This window comes from Melanaphis sacchari, unplaced genomic scaffold, assembly GCF_002803265.2.
Source record: "Melanaphis sacchari strain LSU unplaced genomic scaffold, SCAv2.0 Contig32_pilon_pilon, whole genome shotgun sequence".
NCBI classification, from domain to species: domain Eukaryota; kingdom Metazoa; phylum Arthropoda; class Insecta; order Hemiptera; family Aphididae; genus Melanaphis; species Melanaphis sacchari.
Genome location: NW_020271199.1, coordinates 3576072 through 3589410, shown reverse-complemented (window position 1 = coordinate 3589410; position 13339 = coordinate 3576072). Strand labels below are relative to the sequence as shown.

Here is a 13339-nt window from a genome sequence, read left to right as displayed (position 1 = left end):
TGTTATTTATTTTTTTTCTCCGCAATTTTTCCCCCTTTTTCTCCCCCCTTTTTTTTTTTTATTCTTCTTTTTTTTTTTTTTTTTTTTTTTTTTTTATTATTTCATTTTACTTTTCCCTGCGTTCGGGGTTTTTTTTTTTTTAGGTTTTTCTCCCCTCGCCCGTAACTACTACAGCTTTATAGGATGCGATTCTTCGCAAACACACTGCCATATAATACGACACGGCCGTGTCACTATATAGACGCGGCGGCGGACACACACGCGTACGACGCGTAATTGGACGCAACCGCGCGCGCGTCTCGGTAATATAATAATAGTAATAGTTGCGCACGTGTGAACGCGCGCTCTTGTGTGTGTGTGTGTGTGTGTGGCGCGCGCGGTACGGCCCGCCGCCGATTTGGACGCGGAGACGTCGTCATCGTCGTCGTCGTCGTCGTCGTCGTCCGTCGGCCGTCCGCCGCCGCCAAAGTCGCCACCGCGTTGTCATCACTGCCGCCGCCGCTACCACCGCGCGTCGCAACCCCTTGGCCGACGGAGGCACCGCCAACCGTAGCACCCCGGCGGCGGCGACAACTGCCCTCGAGCGCGCGTCGTATATTATATTATTATTATTATTATTATTATTACTATTATTATTATTTTATGATTCACCACCGTCGCGCGCGACGAGTCGCGTCCAGTCGATACGTGTGTGCCACCGTCGGCGGAACGTTGACGTGGTGGCGAACGATATTATTAAAATCATAATCGTTTTCGTCGTCGTCGTCGTCGTCGTCGTCGTCGTTGCACTTGAACGGGCGCAACAATAACAATATTGCTCTGTTAATTTTTTTTTTTTTTTTTCATCATTGTTATTACAGTAATTTTTTTTTTTTATTATTTACCACACACGAGATAATCGAGCCACGTGTCGCCGAATGATTTTGTCAGACACGTTGAGGCGTGTTACTCACTTCGTTGGTAAGAAATCGCAAGACAGCGATTTTTGAGAAAAATTGTTTTTCGAACCTTTCACGACATATACAACGCGAATCGAATCGAAGACATGCACCGTCACGAATGCTGTGGTCAACAACATCGCAGTCGCCTGTACCGCCGTCGTAGCCACGCGTCTCGTAACTCTTTCGATTCTCGCGTCATTGCCGTCGTCATGTCCAGTGAGTAAACACAGTAAATAATTATCATACTCGGTACTCGATAGGTACATTTAAATACGAAATTTTTCGTGTCTCGCCACTACGTTGCTGTTAATAAAACAGGTTTTTCAAACCTATGCGAAAAGTTTTTTTTTAAACTGGAATGCAAATGATCAGAGCTCTCTACAATTTTTTTCCCGATACACATTAAATGGGTAAAGAATACGTTTACAATCATACATATAAAAAAACGTTAAATTAAAATATGTGCGTGCGCGCGCGCGTGTGTGTATGCGAAAACGTGCACTTTCAAAAGTTCGTTAAACACACGCACACGCACTGTCGCGTCCCTCTGTCTCCAGACACGTGTGTCTGACTGCAGTGCACAATAATGATATTTAATAAAATAATAACAATAAAACAATAAACACAGGTACTGTGTAAGTATATAGTATAAAAGTGTACCTATACGTTTCTCGTATCTCGTTTATTATTTGTCGTGATTTTAAATATCTATTGTTATTGCTTTTTTTTTTTTTTTTATTATTATATCGCGTGTTTACAGAAATGTTACAAAATTTAATATTCACAGTAACTATATTTGTTATGATACGTATTTAAAAATTTTTTTTTTGCATTTTTTTATTTAATCGCGAATAAATATACTAGTATTCTATTGTTGACTTTAATACATTCAGTGTTTTGTGGTATTTATTAAATATATACATATATAATAGAAGAATAACAGAATTTAGATTAAATGTGTATTTTTAAGAAACCTAATGTTCAGTATTAAAGTATAGCTCATCACTCTAAAAGCAGTTACTGAAAAAAATAAAATAGGTATGGTTAAACACAATTAAATAATAGTGTAACTGGTGGGTAATTATTATAATTTGCAAATATTTTACATTATGACTGTATTGGTTAGTCATTATCATGATTTTTTAAATATTATTAATGGAGATACTCACATTTGTAGGCATGTCTTTCTCTGATTAATAGTTAAATTATTAATTTTTATTACCGACCTTAGTATTTATACTTATAGTATTTTTAAACTATTTTGTAATTTTACTTAATTTTCAATAATTGTAAGCAAAAAATTAAGTAGATTTTATAGCTACTATATTAACCGCTTCAGTAGAATAGTGCTTGCAATCAGCGAATCAAATTTATAAGGAATCATCTACGTAAGCAAGAATAAAATATGTATCCTGCGATTTATTAATTTATTTTACGAAGTACTGAATATAATTTTAAATTTATTCAAGCGTAAAAATGTTTAAGTCAAATATTAAATTTTTAATATTTTTTTTTAAACTTAATCATTTAAATTGTATTTTATATTTTTATTATGTAGATTAATTTAAACGTTTATTCATAATTAATGACCTTATACATTGGGTATTCAATATTGATTACATCGGAGATGTTATTAAAACTTAAGTTCAAATAGCCAGCCAATATTGTTTTTAAGTGAATAATGATGAAAGTACTAAACTATTCTATAATCTTTTTTTTTATGTACCTACTAAATATTTTAAAATGTTCTGTATAAAATGTGTGTGTATTATACTACACTACAATATGTATATACTAATTTTATGATATGGAATAGGAAAACTAAATATTTTTAAAATTATATTTCTTAAAAAATTATATATTATATACGCCAAGTTAAGTTATTTATTTCCTTTGCCTATACAAAGATTCTTTATAAAGCCTTTTATACGTTCATAAGTTTAAATACCCCTAAAATAATGTGATGTTATACCTAGAATGTCGTAGGTACATATTATATTATAACGAGCTGATATTTATGTCAGATGACTACGTTTATTGAGGGGGCTTGAAATGTTTTCAAGAGGCTAAGCCCCCCAATTGTGTAGGTAATTTATTATATCCAAAATAATACCATTTTTGATTTATTGATGTATTTATAATTTTATTTTTTCATGTTTTAAACTTATGAATTATATTCATAAACATTTTATAATATATTAAAATTTAAATACAATATATTAACTACAATATATATATTTTTAAAACTATATTATTTTATGGTATTTTTATTAAAAACTTTATTCTCACTCATATTATTTATTATTTGTAATTGTTTAAGTACATAAGTACTGATATCAGATATGTGATCAATTTTTTTAATAATTTTTATTTAATTATTTATTGGCGTTACATATTTAAATAGTGTCCTTTACAAAAGTTTAATAATTAAAAGGAACCAATGAATTTTATTTCGCATAACGATATAAGTATTTTTAGTAAATTTCCGAATACAAAAAATATGTTTACATTTAAAGCTCTTTCAAGTACAACTGTGGCAATCTTTGTATTTAATTGTATTTATTTATTTATTTAGTTGTTTACAAATATTAAATAATAGAATACATTTTATAGTAGTTATGTCCTGCAATAATACATTTTAAATGTATTTTCAATGTTGGTATTAAACACATTGTATTATACATGTATAAACAATAAAGTCAATTCAATTTTGATTTTTTTTTTTAATTTCTTCATCTTTTTTTAGTATAATTTTGTTTTATAATTGCTTTTATTATTGATTTAAAGTTATTAAAATTTCTTGGCAAATAGTTTTGATTAAATAACAATATATTGCTAAGCAACTGAAGAAAACTTTTAGAAGTAAGTAATATCCAAAAATGTTATCCCTTAAGTTGCGGTCAACAATGCCACAAAAATATTAGTTAATATTTAAAATTTATACATATAATATTAATTATAATTGATTAATAAGATACGTCATACACGATAGTACCTATAGAACAAATGTAGTTAATTAATAATAATATGTTTAATTTTAATCTTTATAAAAATTTATTATCTGAATTCTATAATATAAAAATAAATAAAAATACAAAATTAATTAAATAATTAAAATAATAATGAATAAAAATTAATTTAAATTAAATAATTGTTTATTTGTATGGTCTATTCTAAGGATCACCAACTAATTTCTACTAGGATCCGTTTTAAAACGTATTTAAATTTTAATAGTTCAAAATTATTTTAATGAATTTTTCATATATTAACAAAAAAATAATTAATATAAATTTATTTATAAAAATGTGAAATGTAATGTAAAACTATATAATTTGTTTTATAATTTTATTATGCAACCAGACTCCATAAAAATTGTGTCTGCACTTCGCAGTCTGTCAGTTAGTGTACTTCGATATATTCTATTTGTACTACATTTTTACATGCATAATACTCGTAATTAATGATTCTACCCAAGAGTTAATACATCTATAGCGAATTGGCTAATATAGTATTAGTAGGTAAACTATTCGACAAAGTTTTTTTTATTCAAAGTAAATTTATTTTTAAAGTACCAACATTTTACAGTACCAAGAATAATAAAATAAACTTTTTTCATAGACATAGGTAGTTGTCAATTTAGGTTTTAAAAATTATGCAATTTTGACCTTTTATTGTTAAATTTATAATTTATAGAAACTTAATAAAAATCAGTATTTTAGAACATTCTTGTATTGTCAATAAAAGTTGTGTACCTAAATGTGTTATGTCTTACATAGGTATTTCAGAAAGTAAATTTTACTTTAGGCATTTTACCATACTAAATAATTTGTAATACTATGTGTTTATTGCAAAACGTAATCTCTTATGAAATAGTCATTTCTGTTATCTTGATAATCAGTTTTAATATAGTTTAAGCTTATAAGGGTTAATAAAAGTTAATATATAATAGATCGAAGTATAAAATATATTCTGAATAAGTTCTTAGAAATAGGTTAACGTTTAGTAGTTTAAGTATTTTGACAATACAAGATGTACTTATATAAAAAAAAGCATGTCAATAATAGAAAACATACGATTAACTCTTATTGACTAGATATATGCATTTTTGATGAAAGTACAGGTATGGTCCAGACTCGATATTTGGTTCTTGTAAAAATATTTAACACCAACAATTATTATTTTTTCATCACATTTTTTTCAAAATTTTGTTTATGTAAAAGATGTATCATTGAAAAATATTGTTACTATAAAAACTTTTAATACGTTTATGTATTTGAAAAATATAGATAATATTTGAATAATAAAAAATAGACTTTGTATTACATAAATATCCAGTTAATTGCAAGTGTTCAATTACATTTTATAAATTATAATTAAGTGTATTTAAGACTACAAATAATCAATTAATTTAAAAAAAAAAAACTTTCGTTAAATTTACTGAAAAATGTATGAGTTTATTTTTAAATTTAAGGTTTTAATTTTCGTTTTAGTCAATGATTTTTATATATTTTTTACGTTGACTATGTTTCAGATAATATATAAACGTCTGTAAGTACCAGTTATAAATTATTTATGTAATGTTTGTTCATTATAAAAACGTAACATTTTAATGTTGATTGCTTTTTGTGGTTCATGTTTGTAATACCTACTTAAATAATCAAGAAGTTATCCTAGTAAATTTATTTACTTAATTATAAATAAAGTAAAATAGTTGTAATATAAAGTCTTAAAAATAATTATATTTTAATCTTTGTATAGATTATATTATAATATGTGTAATTTAATATATAAACTGATGTATATGTACCTACTTTACCAGAGATTTTTAGACAACTCATTAATTTACCTATTGTTTTGCTTAGGCAGGGTAGACAACATATCCTATGTATCCCGTACATTGATCAAACTCCTCAGTATACTTTTCTTATAATAAATTTGAAATTATTACTTGAATTATTTGTTAAAAAAAAAAAAAAAATATATTGTTAAATTATCACTTTTTAATAAAAAATACAATGTTTTTTGTAAATACATGAGTGTTTAATGACGTCGTTTATTTATTTTTTGAAAAATTTTAATAAGTAATTTGAAACTATTAATTAACGATTTGATCAATGTTTATATGTTTATAATATCAAACGCTAAAAATGATTTGCCAATTATCGCCAAGTACAGACCATGTTTTAATTTCTTATAAAGAAAATTAGTTAGTGGGTGAGAAGAGAAGTATTATAAAAAAATACGAATTTTATTATTTAGTGTGAACATTTAGTTAATAAAATAAAATAATTTGGAAAAAGTTAATCTTTTAATGTATCTTATGGTATTTTTATTAGTTTTGAAATTTTTTTTTCATATCGGTATTGTTTTTTAAGGTCATTATCTAATGTTTTATATATTATTAACTTCTGAAACCCTATCATAATAATATATTCATTATTACATTTTGAGTAATATCTATCTATGACATAGTAAATTATTTTATTCATAATTTACACTACTTATTATTATATGATTATATGATAAGTATAATATTCAATACACCAACTTTTTGTCATTTGATAATAAAAATATCGATCATTGGGCCATGAACTATAAATCATAATTTATTATAAACCCAAATACAAATGGGTTTATTGACCACGTTTGTCTAAATCAGGGGCGGCCAAACAGTCGATCGCAAACAATTTTAAAGTCGATCGTGCCAGAATTTATTTTTAGGCTGCGCACACGAAAATTAATTATGGTGGTATAGTAACTTAATAATAATAAAAACTTTTTTATCGAAGTCGATTCTCAAAGGTGAAGTATATTTTTAGTAGATCGCGGCCGAAAAAAGTTTGACCGTCTCTGGTCTAAATAGTAATAAAATTATTAAGCTACATAACAAACCTATGTGCTGCAGGTATCAATTCAAATCACTCTTGTGTTTTTTTAATTTAGAGAAAAACCTGTAATAAATCATAAAATTTAAGCTCGATATGTTTACTTCATCAAACTTAACCAAGTGTAGGTTAAATGGATACTAAAGACAATACATTCTCAGGGTTCAACTTTTTCAACGTTTAATTATATTATGTGTATAATAAATTAATAGTAAAATATAATATAAATATGTTTATATCACGAAAAGTTACTAAATAATAAATTCAAAATAATACCTAATGTTAAATTGATATTTGATATAATTTTGTTATTAAAGTGTGTCTTTGAATAATATTAGATGATTGTGTCCTTTTCAAACTTCTAAAGTATTAATAGATAAGTAGATAACTATAAAAAAATCATTGAAGCTTTTCAAAATCAAACTATATTAAAATGGTGAAATAAAAAAAAAAAAAAGCTACGATACTGTGGAACAAATGTATAAGAAAGACAGCATATCTTACATCACTATGAAATAATATTTTGAAGAGAAATTATGAAACTTAAATTGAATCACATTTCTACTATCATAAAAATGATATTGGCCCTTTGCTTTAAAATTAAATTGTTTAATTTTTAATGTTTTTAAATTTAAGTAAAGTATAATTTGTTGAAAATAATAAAATATCTATTATAATAAAGAGGTTTTTGAAAAAATGATTGTAATATGCCAATATGTATTTTTATATATTTTATTTTCAATACGATTGTATTTAACAATCTTAGTTGCCAATTATTCGATCAAAAGAGCATTTTTTAAGTTAACACAAATAAAAATTAGTATAGATCAAACTAAACATAAAATAATGTAAATTAATATTAATGATATTCTATAAGAAAATGATATTTTTTAATTAATTAAATGTCTTTCATCTTGAATAGTCATAGAATTGAAAGATTACGTACTAGTTGCGGACGAATTGTTCAGAACAATATTATAACGTAATAATTGCGGAACGGGAAATGGGATTTGATGCCAAAATATTAACTGTGGAAATCAAGTTCATAAAACCATGTGCGTTGAGGACATAAATATTTTCCACAAATTCTTTTTTAAGACTTAAAACAAGCTAAAAAAAATACCAATAGGTAGATGGTGTTAAAAATATTTGTGTTTTAGAAAAGAGCAACCGTACTTTTAAAATGTTTTTTTTGTAAATATATCATAATTATAAATTTTTTTTGAAACAACTGGATGTATTAATTTCACTATTTGAATATTACAGTGTGGTTGTTGATGAATGCTTCATTTTCCTTTTCTTTTTCTTTTTTTTACGCGCTTTAAATTTCATTCACCAATACAATTCACAAATTTCCAAACATTTATAATAGTTATTATCAAAAATAATGAATGGAAATTTATTCGTAATAAGTATGTTATACTTGGGTTCGAAATTCGTCTGCCACTCGAATGGTTTTTATTAATTTTTCCGCAATTAGGAGATATCGAATTGAAGGGGGCTTTATAGGTAATAGATGTTTGGAGTTCATGGGCCCAATTGATCATTAATTAGGACCTGAGGACCACAATTTTTAATTTTTTTAAATTCTATTAAAAAGTTTTACTACCAAATACTAGAGGTTTAGTTCGGTTGTATACCCTAGATTAAAGAAATATATGTATATAATATGCGAGTATATTATATATACGTATATTTGTTAGTTTTCTGTTTTACTATTAATGATTATTAATTTTTATAAATTAGGAAACATAAATAGTAAATAATCAAATTATATGCAAGAAATAAATTTACTCTTTGCGCAGAGCCTTTAATAAGCTCAAAAGATATTATTAAAATTCTAAATTACTATGGAAATTTGCTTTTTTAGTCAATATTGCAGGGACAAAGATTTCGTATTTTTTTTTTTTTGTAATTGCAGTTTCTCGAGTAAAAAACGTGACTTGTAAGTTAAAAAGTATTATAAAATTCCATACGCAAAAATTTAGTTTTGCATTTAATAATTTAAATTTTTTTTTTTTATTATCTACATTATATATTATATTTTACATGTCAATTTTCGTTTCTTTAAAAATTTAATTTAATTACCTACCATTTTTTATTTTTTTATGAATAATGTTATTTAACTAAAGCTTATAATATGTTTATGGATAAAATTAATTATTGGTGGTTTAAGTCCGAAATATTGCATTAACCAAAAACCGTGGTTAAATATAATATGTACCGAGTGTTGAATATTATTCATAGCTTATATATATATATATATATTTCTGACTTTGTTTATTATCTGTGATATAATAATAATGAATTATTTTTTTAATTTAAAAATTAAACTCTTTTGTATTTTATAAATTAACTTGACCATTATTAAAATTAAATAACTAATAATAATTTATTTGTTTTTTTTTTTTGTTCTTTGTTTTAGTTTAGCTTCGATATTAACAAAGAAATAGTAATATGCAGACAATCGGCAAAGCAGATAATAAAATGGATTTTCCTTTAAATTGGACTGATATATTATTAAAATCAATATCAGGTAAGACAAATTATACTATAGATGTAAAAATAGGAACTAAACGCATTGCTAGCAACCAAGATCTAAGAGATATTACAAAAAAAAGACGTAAACAATCAAATCCTACAAGGATATCTTCTAATGAAGAAAATACAAAAAATAGAAGCGACAAAAAAATATCACTTTCTACTAAAAATAAAAGTGAACTGAACAATAGCGAAGAAGCAACAGATTTAAAATTAACTTACTCCCAATATCCTTCAGCTTCTTTACCTCTGAATCTGACGATAACTGAAAATCAAAAATTTTCACCAATTGAGATACAAAATATACATTTTTCTAATGATATACAACTGAAAAATAACTCATCTACGGAAATTTCTAATAATCCGAATTCATTGCAAGGAACATTTCTGAAAGAAATTTCACATAATTATAAGAAAGACTATTCGACTGAATCTTTAACTTGTATGATGCCATTTTCTAAAAACCAACCATGCTCATCAGGGACCAATGTTGGGCCGACTTCTGTCCAAATATTCAATCCAGAAGCTTTTTGTGATCAGTGTAATAAAGAATTTTGTAACAAATATTTTTTGAAAACGCACAAAGCTAATAAACATGGTGTTTTCAGTGACGGCCATTCAAATAGTTCTAGTTTAGATCAGTTGGATAAAATTAAAATAACAACATTGCCCTCGACTTGCGATTTCTCTTCAAACGTAAATGATAATAATATTGGTGCTTCAACATCATCAATGTTTAAAAACCCTGTATTGTTTTCTCAGTCATCGGTAAATCAAAGCACATATGTATCAAAAAATATATTTAACAACCAAACACGAGCGTTTTGTAGTATATGCCAAAAAGAGTTCTGTAACAAATATTTTGTTAGGAGACATAAAGCTAAAATTCATGGTATAGCAGACGATGGAGACTTAAAGTTAACTGATGATATCCCATTAAACTTCAAAACAAATTTACAGATCAAAAATGAAGTTTTAGATTCTGGAGTGTCCGATTCATGCGATAAAGATGTTAAAACAGTATCGCCATCTTTTCATGCTAATGAATCCATAGCTGAAATTTCAAAAACACATGAAAAATTATTCTTTAAGGACATTCAAACATCAGTAGATAATGAAAATGAAATTGTGATGAACTACGCAGCAGTCAAAACACAACATAATAACATAAAAGTTGAGAATACAAACGATGAGCGAAATGTAAACTACATCAATAAATTAAATAATGAATTATGTAATATTACCGATCTTCATAGTATTGAATTTACAAGTAATTCAAGTCATATCACAAACACAAATATACATTATGAAAAAGAAGTATTTAAAAATGATTGTTCAAAATCAAACACTAAAGGAGTAAATCAGCAATCTACTGAATTCAAGACTAACACTAATACCCCCATTAACTTAGTTACAAATAATAGTGTAAACGACAACATTAATGGGAATAAAGTTAACATCTTAAATAATTATCTTCCAATTACCGTAACAACTAATGAAAATGAAAATAAAACGAATACAAATGTTGAAACGGATGAATCTAAAATTGACTTAATGAGCAAAAACAAGTTACTTACATTACACAATTTATTTTTCAAACTCGACGGAAATACGTTAGAGAATATGTCAACATGTTATGTATGTAACATGAAAGTTGACGGATCATTAAAAGCTCATATCTTTAATGAACATGAAAAGATCGTTCATGAACTAATGAATGAAACTTTAGAGTCTAATGAAAATATACGTGTTGAACATTCATGTCATGAATGCCATCAAATATTTAATTCTGATACATTATTGAAAGAACATATCGAGCAGTGTGAGTGTAACATCAAATGTATGGGTAGGGCATCGGCTAGTAGTAAAAATTCTGCAGAAAACGAGGAATATATTAATCAGCATGTTAAAGACTTGGGCGAAAGAAAACAGACAACAATGTTAAGTAGTTTTTGCAAAATATGTAATAAAGAATTGTGCAATAAGTATTTCATGAAAACTCACATGCAACGTATGCATGGTATATCGATTCAAAATGGTAATCATATTGGGGGAGTAGTATGTGACATATGTAACAAAGAACTTTGCAGTAAATATTTTCTACGAGTACACAAACAGAACTCACATGGCATAGTCGAAAATGGATCATGCCAAAAATATTGGTCCGATTCGATGACTGAGAATGGACAACTATCTGATGAAACTGAAAACGGTCATAGATATTATAAACATTATACTGAAGTATGTAATATATGTCTTAGACGATTTAGAAGTTCAAAATGGTTAAGTGCTCATTTATTAAACGATCATGGTTCTGAGGGAAAATTTCAGTGGAAGCATATTCAGAATCATTTGGAAGAAGAAAAGCAAAATTTGCAATTTAACTGCGAGTTAAACACGAACTTAATAGCAATTGGAAGTCCTAAACAAAATCCAGTCGAAGAGCAAATAATATGCGATGAGATGAAACAGTATCGTTGTTCATACTGCTCATTCACCACATCCATTTTATCGTTTCTTTTCGTACATGAAAAATTTCATCTCACCGAAAATAAAACCACAAAGGATATGTCTTTAACATGTCCGACCTGCAGCGTGGCGTTTCAAAACAAGACAAAGTTGGAAAATCATTTTACACATTGTCATATCAATTCAGATGCAAAAAATTCGCCCGTTCCATACGCTACTTTACATTCACCGGATAACACAAACGTCACACTCAACGCTAATGAAGATTCGTCAACAGACAAATCGTTGGACAATAACGGAAATGACGTATTCGCCGACAAACTTGAAACATCGATCAAGCCACGTCAAACCGAAGACACATCGCCGTCTACAGAAAAAAAACACAATATTCCCGAATCAAATCACGAGCCGTTTATAATGCAGTCGTTTTTTCTCGAAAACTGTTCAGTATCTCCGTCGGTCAAGAAGGAAATGAGTGGTCGCAGTGATTCATTTCATTCATCTCTAGTCTACTTACCAGTCAAGGAAAAGTTAACGTCAACTGTTAATGTTTTCTTCAAGCTAACCCCAACATAAATATCTGCGTTTTTAAGCTTATATACATAGGTGAGTGTAGCATTCTATAGCTCACGGCATACAATAATTTAGCTAACTATAAGCTTAAACATATTAAATAATTAAAGTTTGTATGATATAACATAATATTATAATATACATCCACAGAATTAAAATAAGACTGAACTACATATTTTATGGGTGCTGGAATGAAATTTGGTGATATTGATAATACTAAAGTTCCTAATTTAGCCTTGAATAAAATATTATGTCATAATATAACATTGGTAGTTTTGTTTAAATTCCAATTCGTAAATTCGAGCTACTCCGGGAATCCATATGCACCAAATTCAAAGTTAAAAGCATAATTAAAATAAATTATGTAATAATATGATGATCAAAGTTCTAAAAAAATAATATCTACATTTACATTTTTTTTCAACTGTTCGACGAGTAAAATAATATACACTATTATATTATAATATAGAGTGATTCACTATTAATACAAATATTTGTATTTATTATAGACTAAAATATGGTACTTTTGTAAATATATCAAATTAAAATATTATTTTTTTTTGGAAACTTTTACAAACACAGTTCAAAATTTAGCTATGGAATTAAATTATATGTCACTTGTTTATTGTGTATAATATTTTTTGATTAAAAGGCGTCAGCCACCAATACAATTTATAATGGATTATATCACTTAATTTATTTTTATTTTTTTTGTTGTTATAAACTAATTATTTTTATAGTTGTGTATTTCATTTTAATCGATTTTGTATTTAAAATAATATCGTCCAAAATTAATTTTATTTTTTTATAGAAAACCCGGGTCAACGAATTGTTGAAAATTAATAACTAAAATTTAAAACTTTATACTTATCAAAATCTCAAGCCTTGTTTATTAAAACAATGCATATTGTAAATTCTAAAAAATATTTT

General features: G+C 26.7%; 1 protein-coding gene across 1 annotated transcript; it reads left to right on the top strand.

The window, feature by feature from the left end:
- The first annotated feature begins 832 nt into the window (after nucleotides 1-832).
- On the top strand, nucleotides 833-12813 carry LOC112596611 (putative uncharacterized protein DDB_G0282133). The gene is made up of 2 exons (XM_025342378.1): nucleotides 833-1157; nucleotides 9252-12813. Exon 2 carries the CDS (start codon nucleotides 9284-9286, stop codon nucleotides 12410-12412), a length of 3129 nt encoding a protein of 1042 aa, XP_025198163.1. The 5' UTR covers nucleotides 833-1157; nucleotides 9252-9283; the 3' UTR covers nucleotides 12413-12813.
- The last annotated feature ends 526 nt before the right edge of the window (nucleotides 12814-13339 follow it).

Bases quoted from the DNA above. Each gene is read 5' to 3' on its own strand.
- LOC112596611 (XM_025342378.1), top strand. From the start codon at position 9,284: ATGCAGACAATCGGCAAAGCAGATAATAAAATGGATTTTCCTTTAAAT.